Source organism: Podarcis erhardii (genome assembly GCF_964252035.2).
Source record: "Podarcis erhardii genome assembly, chromosome: 10".
NCBI lineage: Eukaryota > Metazoa > Chordata > Lepidosauria > Squamata > Lacertidae > Podarcis > Podarcis erhardii.
In genome coordinates, this window is record NC_138500.1 from 48,223,930 (window position 1) to 48,247,040 (window position 23,111).

Genomic DNA, 23,111 nt, shown 5'->3' on the forward strand with positions numbered 1-23,111 from the left:
TGGTTTTCTAAATATAGTAACACCTTTCCTTACAAACAAAAAACTCCAAGGCAATACTATATCGATTGCAAAAGCACGATACCCTTCCAGTGCATTCATATCAAACATTACTGTAAGTCTAAAAATGGAATTGCCATTGAAACCGAGACTGCGATAAGTGAAAATATTAGTGGCGTGTCTACACAAATAGTAATCCATGAACTAGTATTCTTTCCCCTTTTAAAAAATATATAATTTTTATTAAATTTTCTATTTTACAATTTAGAATACTCATTTGAACATCCTTAAAATATCAGTGACTTCCTTTCTTCTCTTTCCATGGTTCATTTTGCATATCACAAATCCCTGCATATTTTACAAAAACTAAACCATTCAGTACAGTGGTACTTCTAGTTGCAGACATGATCCATTCCGGGGTGCCGGTCGCACCCTGAAAAGTCTGCAACCAGAGTGGCGCTTCTGCACAAGCGCAGAGCACAATAGAGCGCTTATGTGTATGTGCGAAGCGTGCAGAACACTTCTGTGCACGCATGTGTGGCAAAACGCACGTGTGGCAAAAAAAGTACACACTTCTGGGTTTGCCGCGTTCGCAAGCCAAAAAGACGCAACATGAACCTAACGCAGCATGAGGTATGACTGTACAGTGGTACCTCGGCTTAAGTACTTAATTTGTTCCGGAGGTCCGTTCTTAACCTGAAACTGTACTTAACCTGAAGCACCACTTTAGCTAATGGAGCCTCCCGCTGCTGCCACGCTGCTGGAGCACGATTTCTGTTCTCATCCTGAAGCAAAGTTCTTAACCTGAGGTAATATTTCTGGGTTAGCGGAGTCTGTAACCTGAAGCGAATGTAACCTGAAGCGTATGTAACCCGAGGTACCACTGTATTCCATTATTACATCCATCAAAACTTATTTACCTTATTTACACTGTTGAATTTATCTTAATGCTGCCAACGTTTTCAAGTGTACACAATCCCCCCCCATATATTCAATAAACATTTTCCATTCTTCTCTAAACATGTGTTCTTCTTGTTCTCTTATTCCATATGTTAAGTCTGCAAGCTGCACATATTCTGTCAGCTTAAGTTGCCATTCTTCTTTAGTTGGGACGAGCGAGGTCCCAACTAAAGTAGTATTCTTTTCCCCTCACTGTGATTACTTACCCATATATCTCTGAAGAAAGGTGCATGGAATTACATGTCTGAAGCATATATTTCCTAAAACTGGAAAGCAAATAATGTAGATGAAACAGGTCCAGTACAGTGAAATGGGAGAAATGTTTGCACTAATGTAGCTGAGATTTTTTGGTGGCCCAAAACTGATTTATTTATTACTGCTTCCATGTGATTTTTACAACTAGCTTGACATGAAAATGGACCACTTTAAAAAGTATTATATCTATTCTATGCAATCATCTGGCAAACAGAACATCCTTTTTTCCCACTTGGCAACCAATATTGCATGATTTTGCCAAATAATTTCAGCTATACTATCTTGTTCTCCGACACATCCTGCAATGGGATATATGCCATCACATTCTACAGTGGCGTCCTGTGTTCACACAAGACAGGGACAAAGTCTCCTGTGTTTATGCAAGAGAATGAACAGAACAAACCTGACCTAAGAATGGCAGCATTCAGAAGCAGTGGGAGAACATTTCAGTCTCCCAGGATGCTACTGCCTACAAAGTTCTTACACTTCAATAAAAAGACATTATAGGGAGACTTCAGTGTGAAGCTGCAATTCACAATTCATTAGCGAATTCTTTTGAATACAGACTCAGTGGGTGCATGGTTCCTACTAGCGAGAATAGTTGTCCCTTTTTGCGTGATAAATCAGCCAAGCAAGAAAGGTGGGAGTAAGAAAAATAAGAGAGAGATTCAATGGCAATGGAAGAAAATAATACGGATAAGCAAGCAAACAGATCTGAATGTATGATTCCAGTTAATTCACTTGAGGATATATTCACAGGACATACTGACTTCCTCAGTGAGTTGCAGATAAAAACTGAACGGTTCAACACAAAGTTGGAAATGTTCTGTGTTCAATTCTCATTTTCTACACATTCTGTGATCCTGTGAAAGTGTTTCGAGAAGAGCTCGTGAATACATACTGTACTGTTAATTTGATTGGGCTCTAGCCTACAAATGTTTATGCCACAAGTCTCCTAAGTCTCTGATATGGCTGCCTCTCTGGGGTTAATAATATTATGTTTTTCCTTCTTCCCCCATTACATTAACATTCTGCTTGGTAAATTGAAATCTTAGTATTGCCTTTTGGAAACCATGTGTTTCATTCTCGTCTATTGCTTATCTGCATAAATATCTTGGCAATTATAACTTTAAGGTGCTTTGTTGTAAAGCATATTAAATAATTAGAATTCTCATTGAAATACGCTATGATGCCTTGTATATTTGTCAAATGGATATTGCTCTGTATTTTTAAGACAGCTGTAAAGCATTCAGTTGAGCTCACACGCTGCCAAATTACAATTCTTACAGAAAATAAAATAGTTGGCTTAGAGCCCAGACTTTGCCAATTAATTGTATTAAATGAAAAACTGAAAAATAATTCTTCCTAATCCTCATACAGCAGGTACTTGACACAGTCCACATTGTTTGAAACAAAGCAGTACAGAGTCTCCAGTAGCCTTGTGCCTAGTGTCAGAAATCTTAAATTATACGAAACTCACACAATTCAGTTAAAGTAACTTGCAAATTATATTTTTGTTCCACGGAGCATGAGTGTAAAGAGAAACACAACGCTTATTTCAAATGGTTGCTCTTTCATAACCTCTTCAAACATTAGACTGTAAAGATTGGGGAACTCTCCAGAAAAAAAACATTCTGATGTCTTAAAGAAGCACAACTTATCAATTTACAGTGTATCCAAGGAGCTCCAAGACAACATAATTCGGGCAATATGTTTGCCCTAGGGTTCCCGAACCATATGCCAATTATCCTGTTTTTACTCTATTCCCATAATTGTGCAGTTTCGTTATAGCAGTTTACGTTTCTTTTGTATAGTTGTTGAAGTGTTTTCAAGCGCCCTGAATTTTCAATTATAATTATGGTTTTATATGTAGGGGGAAGGATAGATGTACAGTCGTACCTTGGCTCCCGGATGCCTTGAGAGTCAAATGTTTCGATTCCCGAACGATCAAAAACCGGAAGTGAGTGTTCAGGTTTTTGAAACGTTCTTTTGGAAGCCGAGCGTCCAATGGGGCTTCCGCAGTTTTCTGCAGCCAATCAGAAGCCAGGTTTTAGAAGTTGAATGTTTCGGAAGTCGAACGGACTTCCGGAACGGATTCTGTTTGACTTCCAAGGTACGACTATACTGTAATGTCTGTGGCAGATGCACCCCATGATCCAGGCCAGGGTTCCAGAATGCCCTTGCCTAGGCCTAGATTTTTCTACCCCAGGACTTGCAGAGAACACCGGGGTGTATGTAACTGAGCAAGGAGAGTACAATAAAATTAATATCTCCATTTAACTGGCATAACCTCAGACCTCAGGTTCTTATTTTGCAGAGTCCCAGGCCTCTAAAATCAACAGCCAGATTGCCAGATGCAGACACAAGTGGGGCAGGGGACTCCTGAACCTTTCAGATTTGGAGGGGGGAAATTCCACCAGATAAGGTTTCTCCACTTTTGTAGAAAATTGCTTCTGGTATGCTTCAGTTTATCTGGACTGTATGCTATAGGCCATAACTAGTTAAAAAGAACTGTGTTGGATAAGGCATGTGTGGGGCTCCAGATGTTGGTGAACTACAGCTTGCATTAGCCTCAGCAAGCATGGTCAATGACCAGGGATGATGGGAGTTGCAATTCAGCAACATCTGGATGACCATTTGTTCCCCACACCTGGGATAGAGTAAAGAGAGAGTTACAAAATTGTACTTCAGTTATTTCTCAAGTCGATTTGCACATCCACAGAACACAGTCTCATTTGTCCAGGCACTAATCTGTCACCTAAGAATCATAGTAACTCGTCATCATCTTGTTATTGCTAGAAACAAAAGAAAACACTTTATAGGGCCAGCCCCTTGTTATCTATCTATTCTATATCTTCTGTGCCGTATTGATGAAGCATTTATGATCAAGCGTGAGGGAAGCTCACACAAAGAGCTCATTACAGTCTTGAAGTAACCAGCGCATGAACTGCTATGGCAAGGCTTTTCTGGTCCAGAAATGCCCATTGCTGTCGAAACAGGCACAATTGGTAAAAGGTTTTTCCCTAAAGGGGGAATGTAACCTCATCCAGGGTAGGCAACTAACCAGTTCCTCAGACCCAGGAGCTACTCATCCACAGGATTAAGTAGCACCAGGGATACCCCATAGCATAGCCACCAATGCTACTGTCTAGATTCGATCCTGAAAGTTGGATTGGAACCACTGTAATACAGTGACACCCCCAATTCCCATATCCTGGAGCCAGTCCAGGATGATACCATACTCAATGGTAGCAAATGCCGATGAGAGATCAGGAAGCAAGAACAAGCTTGAACAAAGGTAATCCATCAGGGCTACTAAGGTGGACTCAGTTCTTTGGCCAGGCTTGAGCTAAATAATATGTGTTCTCCAAGAATGCCTGCAGCTGCCGCATCATGTCAAATTAGTACTAGGGGATGATGACACTGATTGCTTCACACACTAGCCACCCTCCCCTTCCCCTTAAAGGTAAAGGGTAAAGGGACCCCTGACCATTAGGTCCAGTCGTGACCGACTCTGGGGTCGCGGTGCTCATCTCGCTTTATTGTCCAAGGGTGCCAGAGTACAGCTTCCGGGTCATGTGGCCAGCATGACTAAGCCGCTTCTGGCAAACCAGAGCAGAGCACGGAAACGCTGTTTACCTTCCCCCCTGGAGCGGTACCTATTTATCTACTTGCACTTTGACGTGCTTTTGAACTGCTAGGTTGGCAGGAGCAGGGACCGAGCAACGGGAGCTCACCCCATCACGGGGATTTGAACCGCCAACCTTCTGATTGGCAAGCCCTAGGCTCTGTGGTTTAACCCACAGTGCCATCCACGTCCCATCCCCTTCCCCTTACTCTTTGCCAAATGCCCCAACCTACTTACTTTTGGCTTACTCTCCTCCTTCCCTAAGGCCCTTCCCTTGCTTTTCACAAAACCTCTGCAGCTCACCTGCACTACCTATGTCGCCCCTCTCGCTCAACCTGCCTCACTGCCACAAGCTCAGCTCGCTCCCCTGCACTGCTTGCCACCCTGCCTTACTCTCACAACCCACCCACCACTGCCAACCCAACTCTCTCTCCTGCTTCATCCTGCTAGAAGCCCAGCTCACTCACCTGCTTTCCTCCTCCACAACACCTCTTGCTTGCTTGCTTGCTTGCTTGCCTGCCAGTTTCAGATATTTATAGCAGTAGTAGTAGCAGCAGCACTCTGTTAATAGCTACACTGTGGGTGGCTTCCTTAACCCTGGAGCATGTGCACTCCATTACATGTAGGATGACAGAGTAGTACGAATAGAGTATAGAGAGAGAAAGGATTTTGCATGCAGAAAGTCCCAGCTTCGGTTCTTGGAATCTTACGAAAAAAACGAGATGAATGAAGAAAATTTAATCAACCATTTGCGAAAGCTTTATGGAAGCAAATGCTATAGCAATGATGAATGAGTGGAAAGACAGAGACCTCTTCAACCTTCAACCTCTTCAGTACAGATATTGAGAGAGAATTTGAAGTGACAAAAGTACTGTACAAGATTGTACATGACTTGGAGTGTTAAGGTTTCAGATACTTAGCTATTATTATATACAAGGGGGGAAATCATTGATTGACTTGATTATTGAATTGTTGAAAGTTTTTAGTATTTTGTAAAGCTATGTGCATACAGTGCTTTCCCCGTAGAAAAATAGGTGCTGGTACTCACCATGAAGTTGTTACAGTAAGTGCCACACTTTTTAACAACAACAAAAAGAGGTGCTGGTACTTCATACCCTTATAATTAGCCCGGTGTGGGGTGGGGAAGCACTGAGTACATCTATTTGAAAAATTAAATGTTGAGTAAGTGTTCACGGGATTTAAATCCTCTAAACTGGATAGTATGTTCAGTAAAAGTAACTCAACAACAACAACAAAAGACCTCTCCACTTTTGTATATATATTTAGGCCTTTTTGCATCTAGAATGGATAAACATGAGTTTTCACAACCTGCTGAAATGATAACAGAAGAATAAATAAATGGATTGCAATCTGTTGATCTGTAGTCAGATATGGAAATGCAGCTTCATTTGAAGCTTTTAAAATAGAGCTTTCCCAACCTGTTTCCCTCCAGGTGTTTTGGACTCCAGGCTGTGTTGAACTGAAGAGCAAGGCAGCTCTCCAACAGCAGGAGTGGATATGCCTCAAAACTCCGCAGTTACTTCTCAAAGCCCTACTACTTTCACTACACTAAACCATGGTTTGATGCTACTTGCATGAACAGGAAAGAGCCACCATGGCCAGCATGAAGACATCTACAGAATTTAGTTCCTTTCCCTGCAAAACCTAGCTTGTCATTATATATGAATCAGAGATCTTGGTTTAAAACAAACACTGCTTATTTTAATTGTCTGCTTTATAACACGTGGTTTTAGTAGGCTTGTTTAGAAATCGACCAGAGTTTGTTTTAAATGAGGATAGCATTAAACTAAACTCTGTACAGTGGTGCCCCGCAAGACGAATGCCTCGCAAGATGAAAAACCCGCTAGACGAAAGGGTTTTCCGTTTTTCAAGGCGCTTCGCAAAACGAATTTCCCTATGGGCTTGCTTCGCAAGACGAAAACGTCTTGCGAGTCTTGCGAGTTTTTCCCCTTTTCCCCCCCTTTTTCTAAGCCGCTAAGCCGCTAATAGACGCTAAGCCGCTAATAGTGCTAATCCGCTAAGCCGCTAATAGGGATGCTTCGCAAGACGAAAAAACCGCTAGACGAAGAGACTCGCGGAACGGATTATTTTCGTCTTGCGAGGCACCACTGTACAAAAGTTCTCATGGTTGTACGGAAACAGAGGGGAGAGAAGAGTGTAACAGCTCATGCACGTAGCTCTAAAGGATGGTTTGGTGTGTGAAAAACAGGCAACTATATCCACAGTTAAATGCGACTAATTCAGTGAGTTATTTCGTGTTGCAGTTTTTTATGGGGAACAAGATATCTCTTGGTTTTTTTTCCTTACTTTGTTTTCTCTATTGCTTTTGTTAGTAGCCTGTCTGAAAATTAACCAAGGTGAAAATTGCAATCAATTGTGTTGCAAAGGAGCTGATGTTAATCTGGGAGCATTGTTGATGAATAATGGCACTGCTTTAGAAAGGACACTATTCATTAGAACCACAGTATTTCTGAAAGGTGTTTCAAGAAAACTTATTTTGTCAGAAAAGAAAGAAATATTTTCCAAGGCATTTAGTTTTAAACATATTAACATTCATTGTACAAAAATACAGTTTAATAAATCCAAGCCCTTATACATAATAGTATGTGCATACTATTTTAATTGAGTACATATTGTGGAATAATTAAAGTGTTCTGACATGGAGAATATATCCCCAAGTTATGCATATTTTGCTTATATACAGGTGATATGCATACTTTAATCTTACATGTCTTTTTTGTGTTGTTATGTATGCCTGTTTCAGTAAAGACCGCCCTTTCACAGCCGTGATGAGTTTACCCAGTTAGAATGCATTTATACAATAAGCGGTGCTTCTCTGTTGTTCTTCCGTGGTTGAGCTTTCCCACAAAGGTCTCACTGTGCGGTTTGATTATCCATTTAAATATGTTCAGCTTATGCTCAAGAACCAGGGGCATTTTACACAATATTTTAAAAGCCCTTCTTTGAGTATCTTCTGTGGGTACAATTGTGTTGTGTGTGTGAAATCAAAATCGAAAGCGTAAACATGCCAGTTTAGCATTTTAAATTTGAGTTCAGGCTAAAAGTGATTTTGCACTGCAAACGGTTTGGTTTAAGACCTATTGCTGCTCACCTGTGGGATATAATTCTGAAAAAGAAGCAAAGTGAAGCCTACTCTTCATCTCTTCCACCATTTTTCAGCTATACCTTTCCAAAGACAGTGTAGTCGGAGACAAAATAAAGTTGGATGTGCCCCACTGCTGCACGCCATGAGATTTCCTGAGCAGCTTACTAGAGCAACCCATTCTCTGCAGAGACTGGGTAGTTTAAACCAGTTTGTTTAAATTCTGGTTTCTGGGGTGCCTCCTGTACTCACCAAGTCCTTATGATTTCTAGATTTAGACCACAAATGGAGAACTTGCAGCCTTCTGTGATATATAGGCTAACTCTAGGATATTGTAGAATCAGAAAATATTCAGAAAAGGGCAAAATGATCAAGGGGATGCAGCAATGAGGAAAGGCTGCAGATTTGGAGACTTTTTAGTTTGGAGGAAAGGTGAACAAGAGGTGAACGTTATGGAAGTTTATAAAGGGCTCATCCACATTTACCTTTTGCCCTGCACTTTCTAGGCACAGCCCTGTGCTTTAAAGCACCGTGTCCAAGCATTTTATTTTTATTTTATAGCTCTGGTGCTTCCTTTGTGAAAACCTGCTCTTTAACGGTGAATTGGAACAAATGGCAATTTGGGTTTTCAGCAGATTGCCAATTCGGCCGTAAAGAGCAGTGATTTTGCGGGAAATGTGCTGCCCCCCCCCCTTAAAAAAGGAGCACTTGGACACAGCACTTCCTTTAAAGTGTGTAGAAACACAGCACAAAAGGAAGTCTGGGTGAGCCAAAAATTATACATGGCATGAATAAAGTAGATAAAGACCAATTTCATCTCCCCCCCCCCTTCTCTCATAAGTCTGGAACTTGCAGATATTCAGTGAACCTGAATGCTGGAGGAATCAGGACAGATAAAAGGAAGTACTTCTTCACACAGTGCATAGTGAAACTATGGAACTCACTGCCACAGGAAGCAGTGATGGCCACCAACTTGGATGGCTTAAAAAGAAGATTGGACAAATTCATGGAGGAGAGGGCTCTCATTAGCTGCTAGCCATGATGGCCATGCTCTGCCTCGAATGCTTCTGAACACCAGTTGCTGCAAATTGCAGGAAGGACACTACTGTTGTGCTCAGTTCCTGTGCTTCTCATAAGGGGCATCTGGTTGGCCACTATGAGAACAGGACTAGGTGGGGCACTGGATTGCATTATGTTCTTATGTTCTCCATAAAAACACCATCTTCTTGGTGGACATTGAGAAATGGCTGATGTTGTGCCTTGTCTTCAGTTTTGCAGCAAAAATATGTGACCTGCTGGGATTTTGTTTCCTGTATGAGTCTACTGCCTTTGCTGCTATTTTGAGATGACGTTATAGCTCTGATTCAGTAGCATATTATCACCGCTATTTAGTAGCAGAAAGCTTTCTGTCTTTGCACCTATAATTTAACATTCCCTAGATTTGTCAGCCTATAATACAGCAGAGTAAGATGTTGATAGCAGTCAGACTTTCAACTGATACTTTCAAGCATTTTTGCTATGGATGTTGTTCGCAACTCATGTGAAAGACTGGTTGTGTATAAGGGAAACTTAGACGAGGAAGGGAGGAATCAAAGTTCATCAGGTACAACAGACAAAGTCCCTTCGTTGCGTATACTGTATTTACACGAATCTAATGCACCATTGAATCTAATGTGCCCCTCAGTTTTCAGAACCTTGAAACCGATAAAGTATTTGCTGGTGCATGTAAATGCCCCATCGTATCTAATGTGCACCCTAATTTGGCAAAAAAGAGTATGCATTACATTCATTCAAGTAAGTACAGTACTCAGGTGAAACTATCAAGTGGTAAACTTTGCTGCCTGAAAACAGCACTCTCAGTTGACTGCTTGACTTAAACACATGATTGCAGAGGCACGCTTAGGCTTCACTATGGCTAGCTGTGAGAGGAGTGCTACTCTGATCGGTTGAGTGGATCTCATGGGTCTCTCTCAAAGAGATTGCCACTCAACTAATCATTGCAGCTTCTCCCCTCGCCCCCACCCTCTCAGCTGTTAGTTTCCATTGCGCAAGGCAAGTGAGGAAAGGATACCATGATTCATTTTTACACCTTCGTTGCTTTTCTGTAACATTTGTACCAGCCCTCATGTTAACACTTGTAAGAAATAATACTATTAATAATTAGGCGGTTCTTGGAAAAGTCATCAGGTTGACATGGTAAGAACATTTTCTCAATTTGCAGCCCTCCCCCTCTGCATGTCTATTCAGAATCCAGAGCCACTGCTTATTAAGTAGCATGTGTATTTAGGATTACAGAATAGACTAAAAAAAAGTAGGATGGTAGCGTTTGGGTTTTTCTGCTTATTGCTGTAGCACACAACTATGGATTTTGGGAAGCATCCTGGGATGTTTGCATAATTAATACAGGAAGGCATCCATGTGGCTCAAAGCCCATCATGCTTTTTCTTTGAGAGGCGGTGGCCATGTGGACTGGCAGGGGCAGACATTCCCTGCCTGTTTCTCTGTGCTCTGTTTCTGTGCTCTATAGCCACGGAATCAACCCTGTGTAACTAGCTATCTAGGTGTGCTGTTTCAAGTAGTGTGAGGGTTTCTCGCAAAGTACGGTATATCATAAACGGTATCATTGATGGTCTGTGATACACTTCGTGGGCATCTTTTGTGCCAACTTCTAAATGCCTGCTGGAAACTTTTCTTTTCTGCCAGTCCTATGCCAGTCCTTCCACAATGGTTTAATGATATTTGTTTTTAACTTGTTTTTAAAGTTTTATGCTTTGCTTGCATGTTTTTTTTAACATTTTTATTGCTGTAAACTGGTTTGAAATATTTTTATGCTGTAGCAGTATATATAAACACTTCTTTTTATAAATTAATAAATAGGATACATTTTAGGTAATATTATATATATAAAGTTGTGTATGGGTTTTTTTTAAGGTGGTACCATAGGATTCTCGTTGCCTATGATTAATATGTTTTATTTCCTCACTTCTTCACCTTCTTTGGGTGTAGGAGAAGAGGCTGTGATAAGGTATTAAGAGGCAGTGATAAGCTTTTCCCTCTCCTAGGAAGGCTTTCGATTGATATTGTGTTGGCATAGTTGTGAAGCTCTCAATGCCTTATTTGAGCTGTACCTTGATTAGCATCAAGGTGAAAGTCGCTCCCCTTGCTCTTTAGAAATTATTGCTACTATGCAGCCTAACACAAGTAGAGCCATTATTGTGGTATTTACCTATTGGGCTAAAAGACTAGCTTAAGCAAATGACATGTATTTGATCTGACTAACTTCCTGCCTTCCATGCTGGGTGATTGATATAGAAATGCCTGCCAGGTGTCTTAAGCTGAAATCTTAGGCACATTTAACTGGGATGAAGTCCGACTGAATTTCAATGGTGTTTATTTCTCAGTAGACGCAAATGGGACTACACTGTACAAAATGTATTTAACTACTTCTATAAAATTGGGGAAAACATGAATTATACTTACTGAACATTTTTCATTTCGTGTATTTTATTTTTTTCCCTCCTAGGATGAATAAAAGATACTTACAGAAAGCCACAAAAGGAAAACTGCTAATAATAATATTTGTTGTAACACTGTGGGGCAGAATAGCATCTGGGGCAAACCACCACAAAGGTAAGAAATTGCACAGTATGGTACTGATGTGGCACCTATCTGCAAACTCCTTGCTTCAAGGTGATAACAGTTTAATGGTATTATTATTATTATTATTTAAATCATGTGATTTTTCTTTGTTCATTGGCTCCTGTGGGTTTTTGTTTTATGTCTATGTGTTGACAAATCAGTGTTAAGTAATGTTTTCTTTAAGTAATGTTGCTTTAGTTTCCTGCTATTGTGTCCTGAAATAATTTTATGTTAATCCTTTTTAATAACTTTCTTTTTTTAATCACCATAATTTTGTTTTTCTTATCTGAAGATGGTAAACTTGAAAAATTGAGCAAGCTTATAATAAAGCTGTTTCTCCCATAAAAAAAAATGTTCATCAAAGGGTACATAGAAATGTTGTAAATGAGTTCATGAAATGAGCCTCGTAAAAAACCATCTTGAGTAACACGTGGGCTGCTGTAGCAGTCCAATTATCCATGCCAATGAACTCTGAAGAGACATTGTGTGCGTGCTGAATAGTCGTGTCTCCATTCTCAATAAGACCTCAGAGTGTTCTTCTCTGGTGTCTACAGAAATAGGGCTTCTCCCTTATTGCAGTGTACTCTTTCGCTTGTCACTATAGAATTATGCTTACAGTTCTGACAGCTTTTAGCAGCTTGAAAGTAATACCCTTTTTTATTTTTACTTTTATGACTAGGAACTCTTCTCCAGGGAACAATATCCGTTGATTTATGGATTAATAGGAAACAGCTCTCTTGTTATACCTAATCAAAAACACCTTGAGATGCTACTAATAGTTTTTGCTCTACAATACAGTCCTAAAGTTTATTTCTCATTTTGAGGCACCTGTGTACATTCTCAGGATTCAAGCTTTGAAAATTTGGCTGTGGTTTAATTAAAGTTATGGAGAATGAAAGGGGAAGGGGAGATTTGGAATTAGTAAGGATTTAGCATCAGTAAGGACCAAAATAAGAATTTCCCCATGGAAAATCCATAATCAGATCTCACGTTTCCTCCACTTTAAAAGCAATTGCTGAAGTGTAGGGATAAATGTGGATAAAGGTTGCAGTGCTGGGAAACACTTTATGTTTTCTTCCACCCACCCCACATCAGTTTTCCTTATCTAATTAGCAGCTCTTGGAGCTACTGTTTGACCCACTGCAGAAGACATATGGCTTCCATATCATGTCACTGCCTTCTTCCCAGCTCAGCAGATTAGAGGTGAAACCACACCAACCAATTTGAGAGAAGGATTTGATTGCTTGCATGCATACTGTATACACGCCCTTGGTTGGTGCACTTGACTTGTTGAACACATTTCAAAAGGGTTGGCTACCATTGTAGGAAGACCTGCAAAGGAATAGGTACGTCTTCGATTTATTTGAAAAGCTGCAGTTGTGATTGAAAGTCAGAAGCCAACCCATGCGCAGGTCAGTATGCATTATGTCTGCATGCCATAATGTGACTGGCTCAGCACATAGCAGCATGACTGAAAGTCAGCAATGGCTGACGAAAATCCATAGGTGCCACAGAATCAAACAAGTTGTAAGAAAAACAAGACTATGAAGAAATTATTTCCACAATCCTGCATTAAGACACAGCCAAAACTATGGATTAAAAAAAACCTCTGGCTTCCAGAGGCTTCAAATACTTTGCATGGCAATGGTCGGCAACAGGCACCCAGTTGTCAGTCATGTGGGCCACTTCTTATATTAATTTTTGCTATGTGGTTAAGGAAAGCAAAAGGCCTTATTTTACTTACAAGGCAGCCTCATGTTGTGATAAATACTATTATAATAGCATTGCCTCATATGCTGCTTTTCTGAACAAACCATGTTGGACTATACTGTTTTGTTAATAATGCTTGAGAACTTCACAACTGTGCTGAGCGTCTACAGTTTCTTAAAAGTATAAAATATATATTCTCTGTTACAGCTCTAACCACATAATATATTATAGGGACTCACAAACTGGAGTTACAGCTGGTTTTTTTGGGGGGGGGGGTTGGCCATATTGTTGACTTGATAGCAGTTAATGTACATAGCTGCTATATAGCATCACAGCATCCAGCTGTCTTAACAATGCTTTTATCAATAAGGATATTTAAAGAAAATGCTCGTTTATGCTTACTTGGTGTCCTTTTCTCATTTATGCACTACAGGGGCTGGAATTGGGGTTTATAGTACTGCTGCTGTCTCTGGCCGCAGACCCTGCCTCTTGGCACACTGAGGGAAAAAAAGGTCAGGGTAAACTGTGCAGTCCAGTATTGAACTCAGCAGCACCTGACACAGAGCTGAATTAATCATATTCATACTGAAAAATTGGAACAGTTTTATTGTGTTCCCTTGCATGGCTGCTGTTTCATTTCACCCAAAATGTCATTTCATCCAAAGCCCAAACCTAGGGTATTCAAACAGCTGTCATCTCAAATGTGCAATAGTGATCTGCTGTCTGGTCTACATCACAGTATTCCAATGGTGCCCTGCTGATTTCATCTTCTATATTCTCTCAGATTCTGTTATCTTTGCTCTTCATATACCTGGCAGATGTTCTGGGGCTAGCCATGTAATTAAGTACCCAAAAGTTTCCTTCTTCCAGATGCCTTATTTTCCTCAGTAGTCATTCCTTAGAAATGCAAAAGCAACCTTCAGCCTTGTCAATGCCTACTACTTGGACTTACTACTTTTTGTTTTTTTCTGAAACTTCTACGCTAATGGTTCCCATTTTTAGAATGCCTCAGAAGGAAACATTTTCTGTTGCTAATTTACGTCTTGGCAATGGGAAGTTTTCAAAAAAATCGGCAAGATTGTCAGTTTCACTGAAGACTTGCTTCATAGCTCAGTTGGTTAGAGTTTGGTGCTGATAACACCAAGGTTACAGGTTTGATCCTTGTTTGGGACAGCTGCATATTCCTGCATTTTGCAGGGGCTCCCTTCCAACTCTTATGATTCTTTGATTTTATTAGGCAGTTTGTGGGAAGGATCTGTCAGGCCTACCAAGGCTTTTTAGATCCGTCAGCTGAGGGTGAAGACTCAGAGTTGGATCCCTTCTGGACATAGCTGTCAACCTTCCCGTTTTTTGCGGGAAAATCCCTTATTCCAGTGCCATTTCCCGCTGCTTCCCGCTGCTATCCTGGATTGTTAGATATCCCGTAGACTGGGACAGGTGAGGCTGCTGATCCCTTATTTTTGAGGCTGCTGTTCCCTTATTTTCAAATAAGAAAGTTGTACAATTTACATTTAGGCACCGTAGGCAAGACACCACTGTTGGTGGCTATCAGGGTTACTTCAGAGAAGTCACCAGGACCACAGACTCAGCAGATGTGAATGGCCTGTTTGATTGTTGAGTAACAATATAATAATTACCTCAAATAACAAACAACTGTTATGATGATCACAACAATAATGATTATGCATTCTCGGAGCCAAATCATGTTTCTAAAGGCAAACATAATAGTTGCAGGATGTCACAGCCACCCAGGTGGGTCCCAGCTCACGAGAGACCTTACTCCGTTGTAGTTTACTTACAGGAAAAGTTTATTGAAGATAATTGCTTCTTTCACAGTTCGGCATTGTGGCTGTACGTCTGTCACGTTAGACCGCCGAAGTCCCCCTCTGACTCCTCCCCTCCTCCACACCAACTTAATAGCCTGGCTCTAGACCACCTCTTCCTCTCCTTTCTTTTCCGCAGGGTCTTTCTGCCCCCCTGGGTTCTCTCCTTCCGGGATTCGCCTGAGGCTGAATCCTCTGCCGCCTCCTGCCCCCTCCTTCTGGCTTTGGGGCCGGGCTCCTCCTCTGAGCTTTCCCCACTTCCGCGCACCTCTATGTTTGAACTTGGCGCGCGTACGTTGCTTTTGACCTTTCCTTCGTCCTCTATACTGCCCCCTGTTCCACTCTCTACCCTTTCCGGCTGAACACCTTGCTCCAACCCCCTCTCTCTGTTTTCTCCTGTTCCTCCTCCCTCCGAGAGGCTGACAACTCCACCCCCTTTACTCCGTTCCGGCTGAGACCCCTCTGACAGCGTCTGTGCTTCACTGGGCTTTCTCCCCTCCTTCCCTGACTTTTCACAGCTTCTCTCTTCTCCTGCTTTTCGCCTGATCATGCTAGCTCCCTTTTGGGAATCCTCTGACTCACTGCTTAGGCTCATAGATTCCCTTCGAATTCCGTCATCTTCTTCCTCGTCTCTCTCTCCCTCCTCCCACTCGCTTTCCGTCTCCTCTGCCATCTCCTCACTTCTCCCAGAAACCCTGACACAGGACATAAATCTTGCTAAAGATCATGAATGTCACTAAAACCAACAAATTTTTACCTCAGAATTCAAGCATTGGCTCCCTTCTGGCTTATAACTTCAGTCTAATAAGTATACAGTATTGACATTTAGGTCAGCCAGTATGTTTTCTGGCCCTATGTATGGCTTTCAAGGAAATACACACTTAAGGGTAGCTTGACTGGTGGCAAATGGGAGAGATAAAAAATAACCATAAATTTGCTCCTGACTATCAGCAGCATTTCCCAAAGCGCTGAAGTATTGTCTCAGCACAGCTATATGAGTGACTACAGACTTTTTTTTTTAAAGCATTGCTTCACAGTTGAAGGTTACAGCAGGCCTACTTTTAAATTACTTCAAGGCTGTGATGCAGAGGAGACAAAGTTGAAGCTTGTGTCATTAGTGTTATAGTATTACAGCTAATCTTATACCCCATATGACCTTTTGGGTCTTGCCCTGTGTGAAGAAATGCATATTCTACCTACCCCACATTGACAGAATATGTATCTCCCACAGCGTGTATGTACATCTCTTTCCTTGCATGAGACCTAGAAATAGAAGAAGAAAGTACAGATGTCTTGTGCTTTCCTTCTTGCTGCTTCCTTTGAATATCTGAAGCAGAAGAAACCGTACAAAGTTTTTCTTTTCTACCTCTCACACTCTTGCCCTTTTGCTGTGTATTCTGTTTGCTTTTTCTGGGCCAAGAGAGGCATGAAATAGGTCAGCTTCAGCACTGGATAATAATTGAATATTATAAAAATGGCAGAATGGCACAAAGACTGTTGGACCACATGGCATTTAATTCTTTCAGGGTTTTCCGTTTCTGGCCTATATACTTAAGCAAAGGATGTTTTAACAGCCAGAGGCGAAAGCTGCCGAGCTAGAGTTTATTGACACTGCCTTTCTTGGTTTAGCAACACTGTCTCTCTTGGTTTGATCAAAAATGGATCCATCAATTCACAGTTCAAATTGGGCACCTGCCCCAAAAAGGGGTGTGCGTACCTGTGCTTATTCACAGCCATGTTTACTAGTTCCTTGGTAGATTCAGCTAATTTATCTGTGTATGTTATCTCTGCTGTGAGAATATTTTCTATTACCTTTTAATCTCACCTTATGAAATAGATTTCTCCTTCCCACTGGACATTTGTGAATTTGTACTGTTTGTTAAAGAGAAGGATACCTGTGTGGATAAGCAAAATAGGTGCTTACTTAACAGAGAGAATTCACCAAACTTGAGAGGGACCTGCAAGCTTGCGCTAGGATAATCAGATTTTTAAAAATCACCCAAAATTTAAGAGCCTAAGGCTACACATCTTTAAATGTGCCCATCAGAAGTATCTTTGGTAACGCCTTCTTTCAATAAAGTTGTGTCCTGCATGATGACATGCAGAGAAGCGGGAACTGAGAGAGATGAGATTTTCAAGATGGAAGGAGAACCAGTGTTGGGTAAGCTCCCATTTGTGTCAGTCTGAATTAGTTCCACAATAAGGAGCTTTTTCATTCAAGGGGGGAAACAAAAACCCTCATTTGTTTTCTAAGAATTCTTTTCTGGCTAATAATGTTATGTGAACTGATGGCGCTGCATGAATCTTCCTGACTGAGGATGTAGAAATGGTAGTTCCTAATACAAGCCATGGTGGACACTGCTTGGAAATTGATATTCACAACTACCCAGACTAACCCACCTGGGAGCAAGAAACATGTGTGCGTGTGTGTGTGTGTGTGTGTATCTGGGAAACAATAACCACTGAAAAGCCGTATAGGCAATTAAGCAGCATATAAATAACTAATAAATCATTGGAAAGTATAATTATCAAGAGAGCTGACCAAAAAGGTACCAAACAAAAAGCTGCCTTGGTTGGATGTACTGATCATGTAGTTTATAGCAATCGGCAAGAGGAAGAGGTTTAACCTAATAAATAAGTAATTGTATATAAGGTCCCTCAACTTTCCTAAGATGCAAAATAACTTGCTAGCTATCTAGTTGGCTGGCTAGGTAGGTAGCTAGCTGGCTGGGGGATAACAAAGAAAGGATAGAGATCCCTGCCCCTTCTCCAGCAAACCAGTGTTTCTGTACTGCATAATAGCTCCACCAACCTGCTTGCTTGCTTGTATGCACTTCTCTGTACCCTCTACCTATCATGCAAGTAGGAAAATATGAAGAGCCTTCCCTGCTGGATCAGAGCAAAGACCTATCTAGTTTAGAAGACCCGAGATCAACACTGTGATTCCCAGCAACTGGTATTCAGAGGCATACCTCTTGCAACAGTGAACACAGCCATCACGACAGCCTTGCGTTTCAGTAAAGCACTGCATTAAAACGATTTGCACATATGCATACAAAGCACCTGCTGTTCATGCCTGGACTGTTGAGCGCCACCTGCACATGGACAGAATTTCAGAGCATCTCATTTTACATTCTGAGCCTGGGAAGAACTTTTGGAGAAAGCGCCTGTCAAGGAACTGCCAGTGGCTCAAAGGGGAGAGATAGAAGGGCAGTTGTGTTACAGCCTCCGAAAATCTTGTGAAGCAGTTCCTCTTCCGGCGAGGAGGAAAGTCCCACCTCCAGTGGAGAAGAGGAGCAAGGACCAGAGGATGCTAGGAAGAACCTTAACACTGAGCCTAAGCAAGCCGGAGAGGAGGGAAGCACGTCCCTGCCAGCGCCCATCCTGCGCAGTAGTCTGGGGTGCAAGGAGGGGCAGAAAAGGCTGGGGGTGACGAGACTTTTATGTTGCAGGAGGTACAAAAACAGACCACTCCCGGATTCTGCTAGCGATTGAGCCAGACATGAATTTATGACGCTCTTCACTGTAAATAGTTTGCACCAAAATAAAGCCTGTGGGAGTCTTGCCTGGTTACTCTCGAGCAACCGCAACAGCACCTGACAGCGCCATTCATAATATATCAGAGCATTTACAAGCTGGGCAAGTTTGTTATCCAAAGCAGCTAATTTCAAACTTTGGGGACAAGCCAAGGAGGACAGGTCTATATCCTGTATTGTATGGAAGATCTAAGTGCTTTAAGGCACACAGCTTCCATCATAGTAAGAGGCACTAGTTTTGTCGCAGTGTGGCAAGTTGTTACACATCAGGATATAACTGTATTTCATGTTAGAAAGAAGTTCCATGTTTTCAGTAGAGTTTTGGGAACCTTTTAAAACAGAGCTCTTGGAGTTAGGATAAAACCTATCCACAAACAAAACCCATGATAGCAGGAGGTTGTTTGGTGCCTTCTGCAAGCATACTCTCTCTCTCTCTCTCTCTCTCTCTCTCTCTCTCTCTCTCTCTCTGTGTGTGTGTGTGTGTGTGTTTCAACAATTACCTGCCTCCCTGCTCAGGCTACTTTAGTTCTTTGACTTTATTTAGTTATGCTATTGATTCATCAGGCCTATGACTTAGAGACTCAGTATTTATATGGGATCGATAATACGGAGGGGAAGGTGATACCAAAGGAGATCGCTTTAAAAGAGAGGATTTCACAAGACTAGTGGTGTGTCTTGTTAGCCCCCTTCCCCCCCCCCGAAGGTCTGAGTAGAGCTATTCCCCTGACTATGCTCATCAAACAGCTTTGCCTGAGGCCTGCTGAATGAAGTTGAACTTTAAAAATTAAGACTTTTCCCCCCAGTGAGCAAGCTGAGGTGATAGCCTACGAAGCTTTTTCAAAACTCCGTTGAGTTAGGCAAGTCTTCTGAAATTATGCAGAAACAGCTGAAAAGTAAAATATTAAAAATGAGCACAGTATTTTTAAAGGGGGTTGTTTATATGTTGTGGGAGGTGTATTTAAATATGGAGAGGGAGGATTATTCTAGTTTAATTAAGGGCTTATAAACACTTCTATTTTTCCTGTGCTTTCCAAGCACAGGTCTGAGAGGCCTTTTGTCTCACTGTTTCCCCCAGGAAAACGTGCTGTTTATCACTGAATCAGAACAAATGCCAATTGGATTTTCTGCAGATTGACTTGTGTTCCAGTCCAGCGGTAAAGAATGGATGAGCCTTGACCACACTTACTTTACACCATTTCTAAAAATGCAGTTGCAGCTACTTTAAGTGAAATGATATGGGCCAGAAGAGGGCATCCATACTTTTAAAGATTACAGGAGTGAAAGAGATGACCAGACTAGTTGTACACATGTAACAGATCAACTTAAACTCGAGGCAAATGGAGTTTATTTACTAATAATTAAATTTCTTGGATCCCAGTAGCTATTACTCGGTGTGCATCCTACAAAAAATATTTAAACAAAGCAAAAACGAAAAGAACAATAAGGAACATGGAAATGTTACATTTCATCTCAGTCATTTCAAATGTTACATTTCATCTCAATCAAGTGTGTCTGCAAGTATTGGATCAGTGCCTGGAGGCAGCAAAGGGCCAGTAAGGGCCAATAAACAAAATGGAGGCACTGTTGATAGGTGTTTTCTGTGGCAACCTGTTCTGGATCAGATTGCACTCCTTTAGAAGGAGCAGCTAACGGAGGGAAAGAATATTTCTTTCTACTTAAGTCTAATGGCTCATGCTTCCTTTCACTATTTTTGTTTGTTTGTTTTTTTAAGAGGGTGCATATATGCAGACATGCAGGAAGTGGGCTTCATGCTCACATGTCTCTAGAACTTGGAGGAAGTCTTCGTCCAGATTAAATTCAGCTTGTCTGCACTATCATTTGCTACTGAGCTGTTTCCATTATGATCCTATGACACGGAGCCCATCGAAGCCTAGTTCGCTCTAATAGCCTCTGGACACGACTAGGTTGTAAACATGGAAGAGAAGTGTTATATTTCGCTTTAAATTTAATTTTCTGATCAATATTGAAAGAGTGATTAGTATGAGCACATGCAGCATGTTCATGATGGTTTAGTGCCTGATGTTAATCTGATGTGATTCTCTGTTTGGCCTATACACTCCCGTGGATGATTCCAACAAATTTAATTGTGGTGTTATATTTTTCATGCAAGGACTGTGTTAACTGAATTTTGACACAGGCTGATGTTAGAAAGTGTTCCTGCTTAATGCTTAAAAATTACCATGTAAACTGAAGTGGTACAGTCCTCCATATGAGGACTGCATCAAGCATTTCTAATTTTCAATAGGCTTGTCTCTCATGTTTTTACTTGAAATGTGCCTCAGTTCAGTGTACATATTAGTCTTTTGTTATACAAAGCTGAGCGATGATCCAGAATGATACACTTCCGTTGATATTTGCTGTTTACATTTAGGTGATTGAAAACAACAACACATAAAACATTTGATCCATACTGCCAATAAAATAATGTGGCTTATCCCATAAAGCCACAGCCTGTCTGCTGGAGTACTAAAGAAAATACAAACTATTTCTGCCAGTTTATTTTCAACACTCCTTCAAACCTGAAGGTGGCTTCTTCTTGCTGAGCTCAGATTTTGATGGGTATGTGGCCCATCAAAAGAGAGAGAAAACAATGAACATTGTATGTGGTAAGCATTACATTTATGTCTCAGGGTGAGATTTGCAACTTTCACCATTTGCATTTCATTTGAAACGGAATCAGACTATTGGTCCACCTAACTCACAAATGTCACACTGACTGGCTGTGGCTCTGCACAGTTTCTGCCAACCCTACCTGGAGATGTCTGGGATTAAACTTGGGACCTTTTCATTGAAAGCAGAGATGTTCTACCACTGAATTATGAGCTCCTACCCCCCACCCTGTACCAGCCTCCCCCAACCTACTGCCTATTAGGGATCAGGGAATCCAATCTCCCCCCCATGTTAGGTTGCCAGGAAAGCTGGCAAGGAAAGCTCTTAACGTTGTCTTTTATTCAATATTCACAGAGAGGGGCTTAGAAATGCAGCCTCTTGGAGCATTGGTGTTGCTCCAAGTAATCTACACCCCTTCTCTCCTCAATCATCATCATCAGTACACACCTTACGGTGGCTGCTTAGGGCCACTTGCCTCTGAGCCCTTTGCGCTCCTACTTTCAATGCTTGCCGGGTTCTGGGAGAAGGGGGGTCTGGAATGCTTTCTAGTGATGATGTGTCAGCCAGCTGCTCCGGCTCTGCTTCCCCCTCCTACTTTCCCATCATTTCCCGACTTTGCCCTCCATCTACCTCTGAGCCGTGACCTTCCGCAAACCACTGCTTATAAACCTATATTGTCTTCCTCTTCTCTGGAAGGTTCAAGAGAGGGAGGCAGTCTCCATCCTTCCTCCTCTGTCCAGTCCCTGACATTGCCCTTCCGATGTTTTGGCCTACAATTCACTAGGTTTGGGAAGTCAGTACCACATGAATTCTGTTGATTTTAAATGTGTGAGTGTATGTTTCTTCTCGCAGAATGATGCCCCATCTTTGGAGCACCTTTCTTTGGCAGATTTGTGAGGTTCCTGTATTATTTTCAGTGCAGCGATACCTTTATTACTCACCAAAGCTGTCAAATTATTCTCTTCTAATACAGTACCTTTTTGTTTGTTTGTTTTAGTATTTATGGACTACTGATTATTGCTGCTGCTTGACCTTGTTTTAGTTGTGATTTTTTTTTAATGCAATGTTCTGATTTTCTCAGTTATGTAGGTTGGTTGTTTTATAATTATATGTTGCTTTTGAGACTATTAGTCGAAATTCATAAGTGAAACAAATTCATTTTAAGGTTTCTAGGTGAGGCAAAAAATTAAGATATTCATACTAAAGGAGATTTGAAAATTAAGTATTTTGACAAATGTGTTTTGGAAGAGACTTCCACATTTGCTATAAACTTTGGTGCTATTTTTGAATCCCCAGAGCTCACATTATTTATACTGCCCAGCAAATTATGATTTGTAACCTCCACCATGAAAGGTAGCCATAACCCTTAAAAGGAGAAGTGACAGGATTCTGCCAGCAACATTTACTGACCAATACTGAAAGAGTGCGTGAATGAAATTATCTTTGCTAAGCCAAAATGGATAAAGTCAGATGGCTGAAAATGCTGCTGGTCCAAAAATTCTACATGAAGTGCTCCGTCTGGTTGATTGATTTTTTTCTAAAGTTTGGGTGCCCAGATGAATCTGAGCCAGCTATTTCTATTAATCCAGCACATTTCCCTCCTTACCACTTAACTGAGATAACCGACCACAAAGTCAAGTTCTGCATATCTTTGGTGCACGTTGGATATCTCAATCTTTTCTGTTGACCGTTAGGGAGCTTTCTTCCTGAGAATGCAATTACAATACAGTTATCCTTGATTTTTTGCCAAGGGGGCAAAAGTCTTTGTGTACAGATGGCAGTAACTGGTGGTTGGCAGTGAAGATGAT

At 41.3% G+C, this 23,111-nt stretch overlaps 1 protein-coding gene across 4 annotated transcripts in view; it reads left to right on the top strand.

Moving 5' to 3' along the window:
• TAFA2 (TAFA chemokine like family member 2) overlaps positions 1 to 23,111 on the top strand; it is a 152,812-nt gene that overhangs the window by 92,361 nt on the left and 37,340 nt on the right. For all 4 annotated transcript variants that reach the window (XR_014160520.1, XR_014160521.1, XR_014160522.1 and 1 more), the window contains exon 2: positions 11,488 to 11,594. Coding sequence is in view for 1 of the 4 variants with exons in the window: in XM_081878151.1 (XP_081734277.1) it covers positions 11,488 to 11,594 (107 nt within the window). In the remaining 3 variants the exon portion in view is untranslated. The remainder of the gene's footprint in view (positions 1 to 11,487; positions 11,595 to 23,111) is intronic.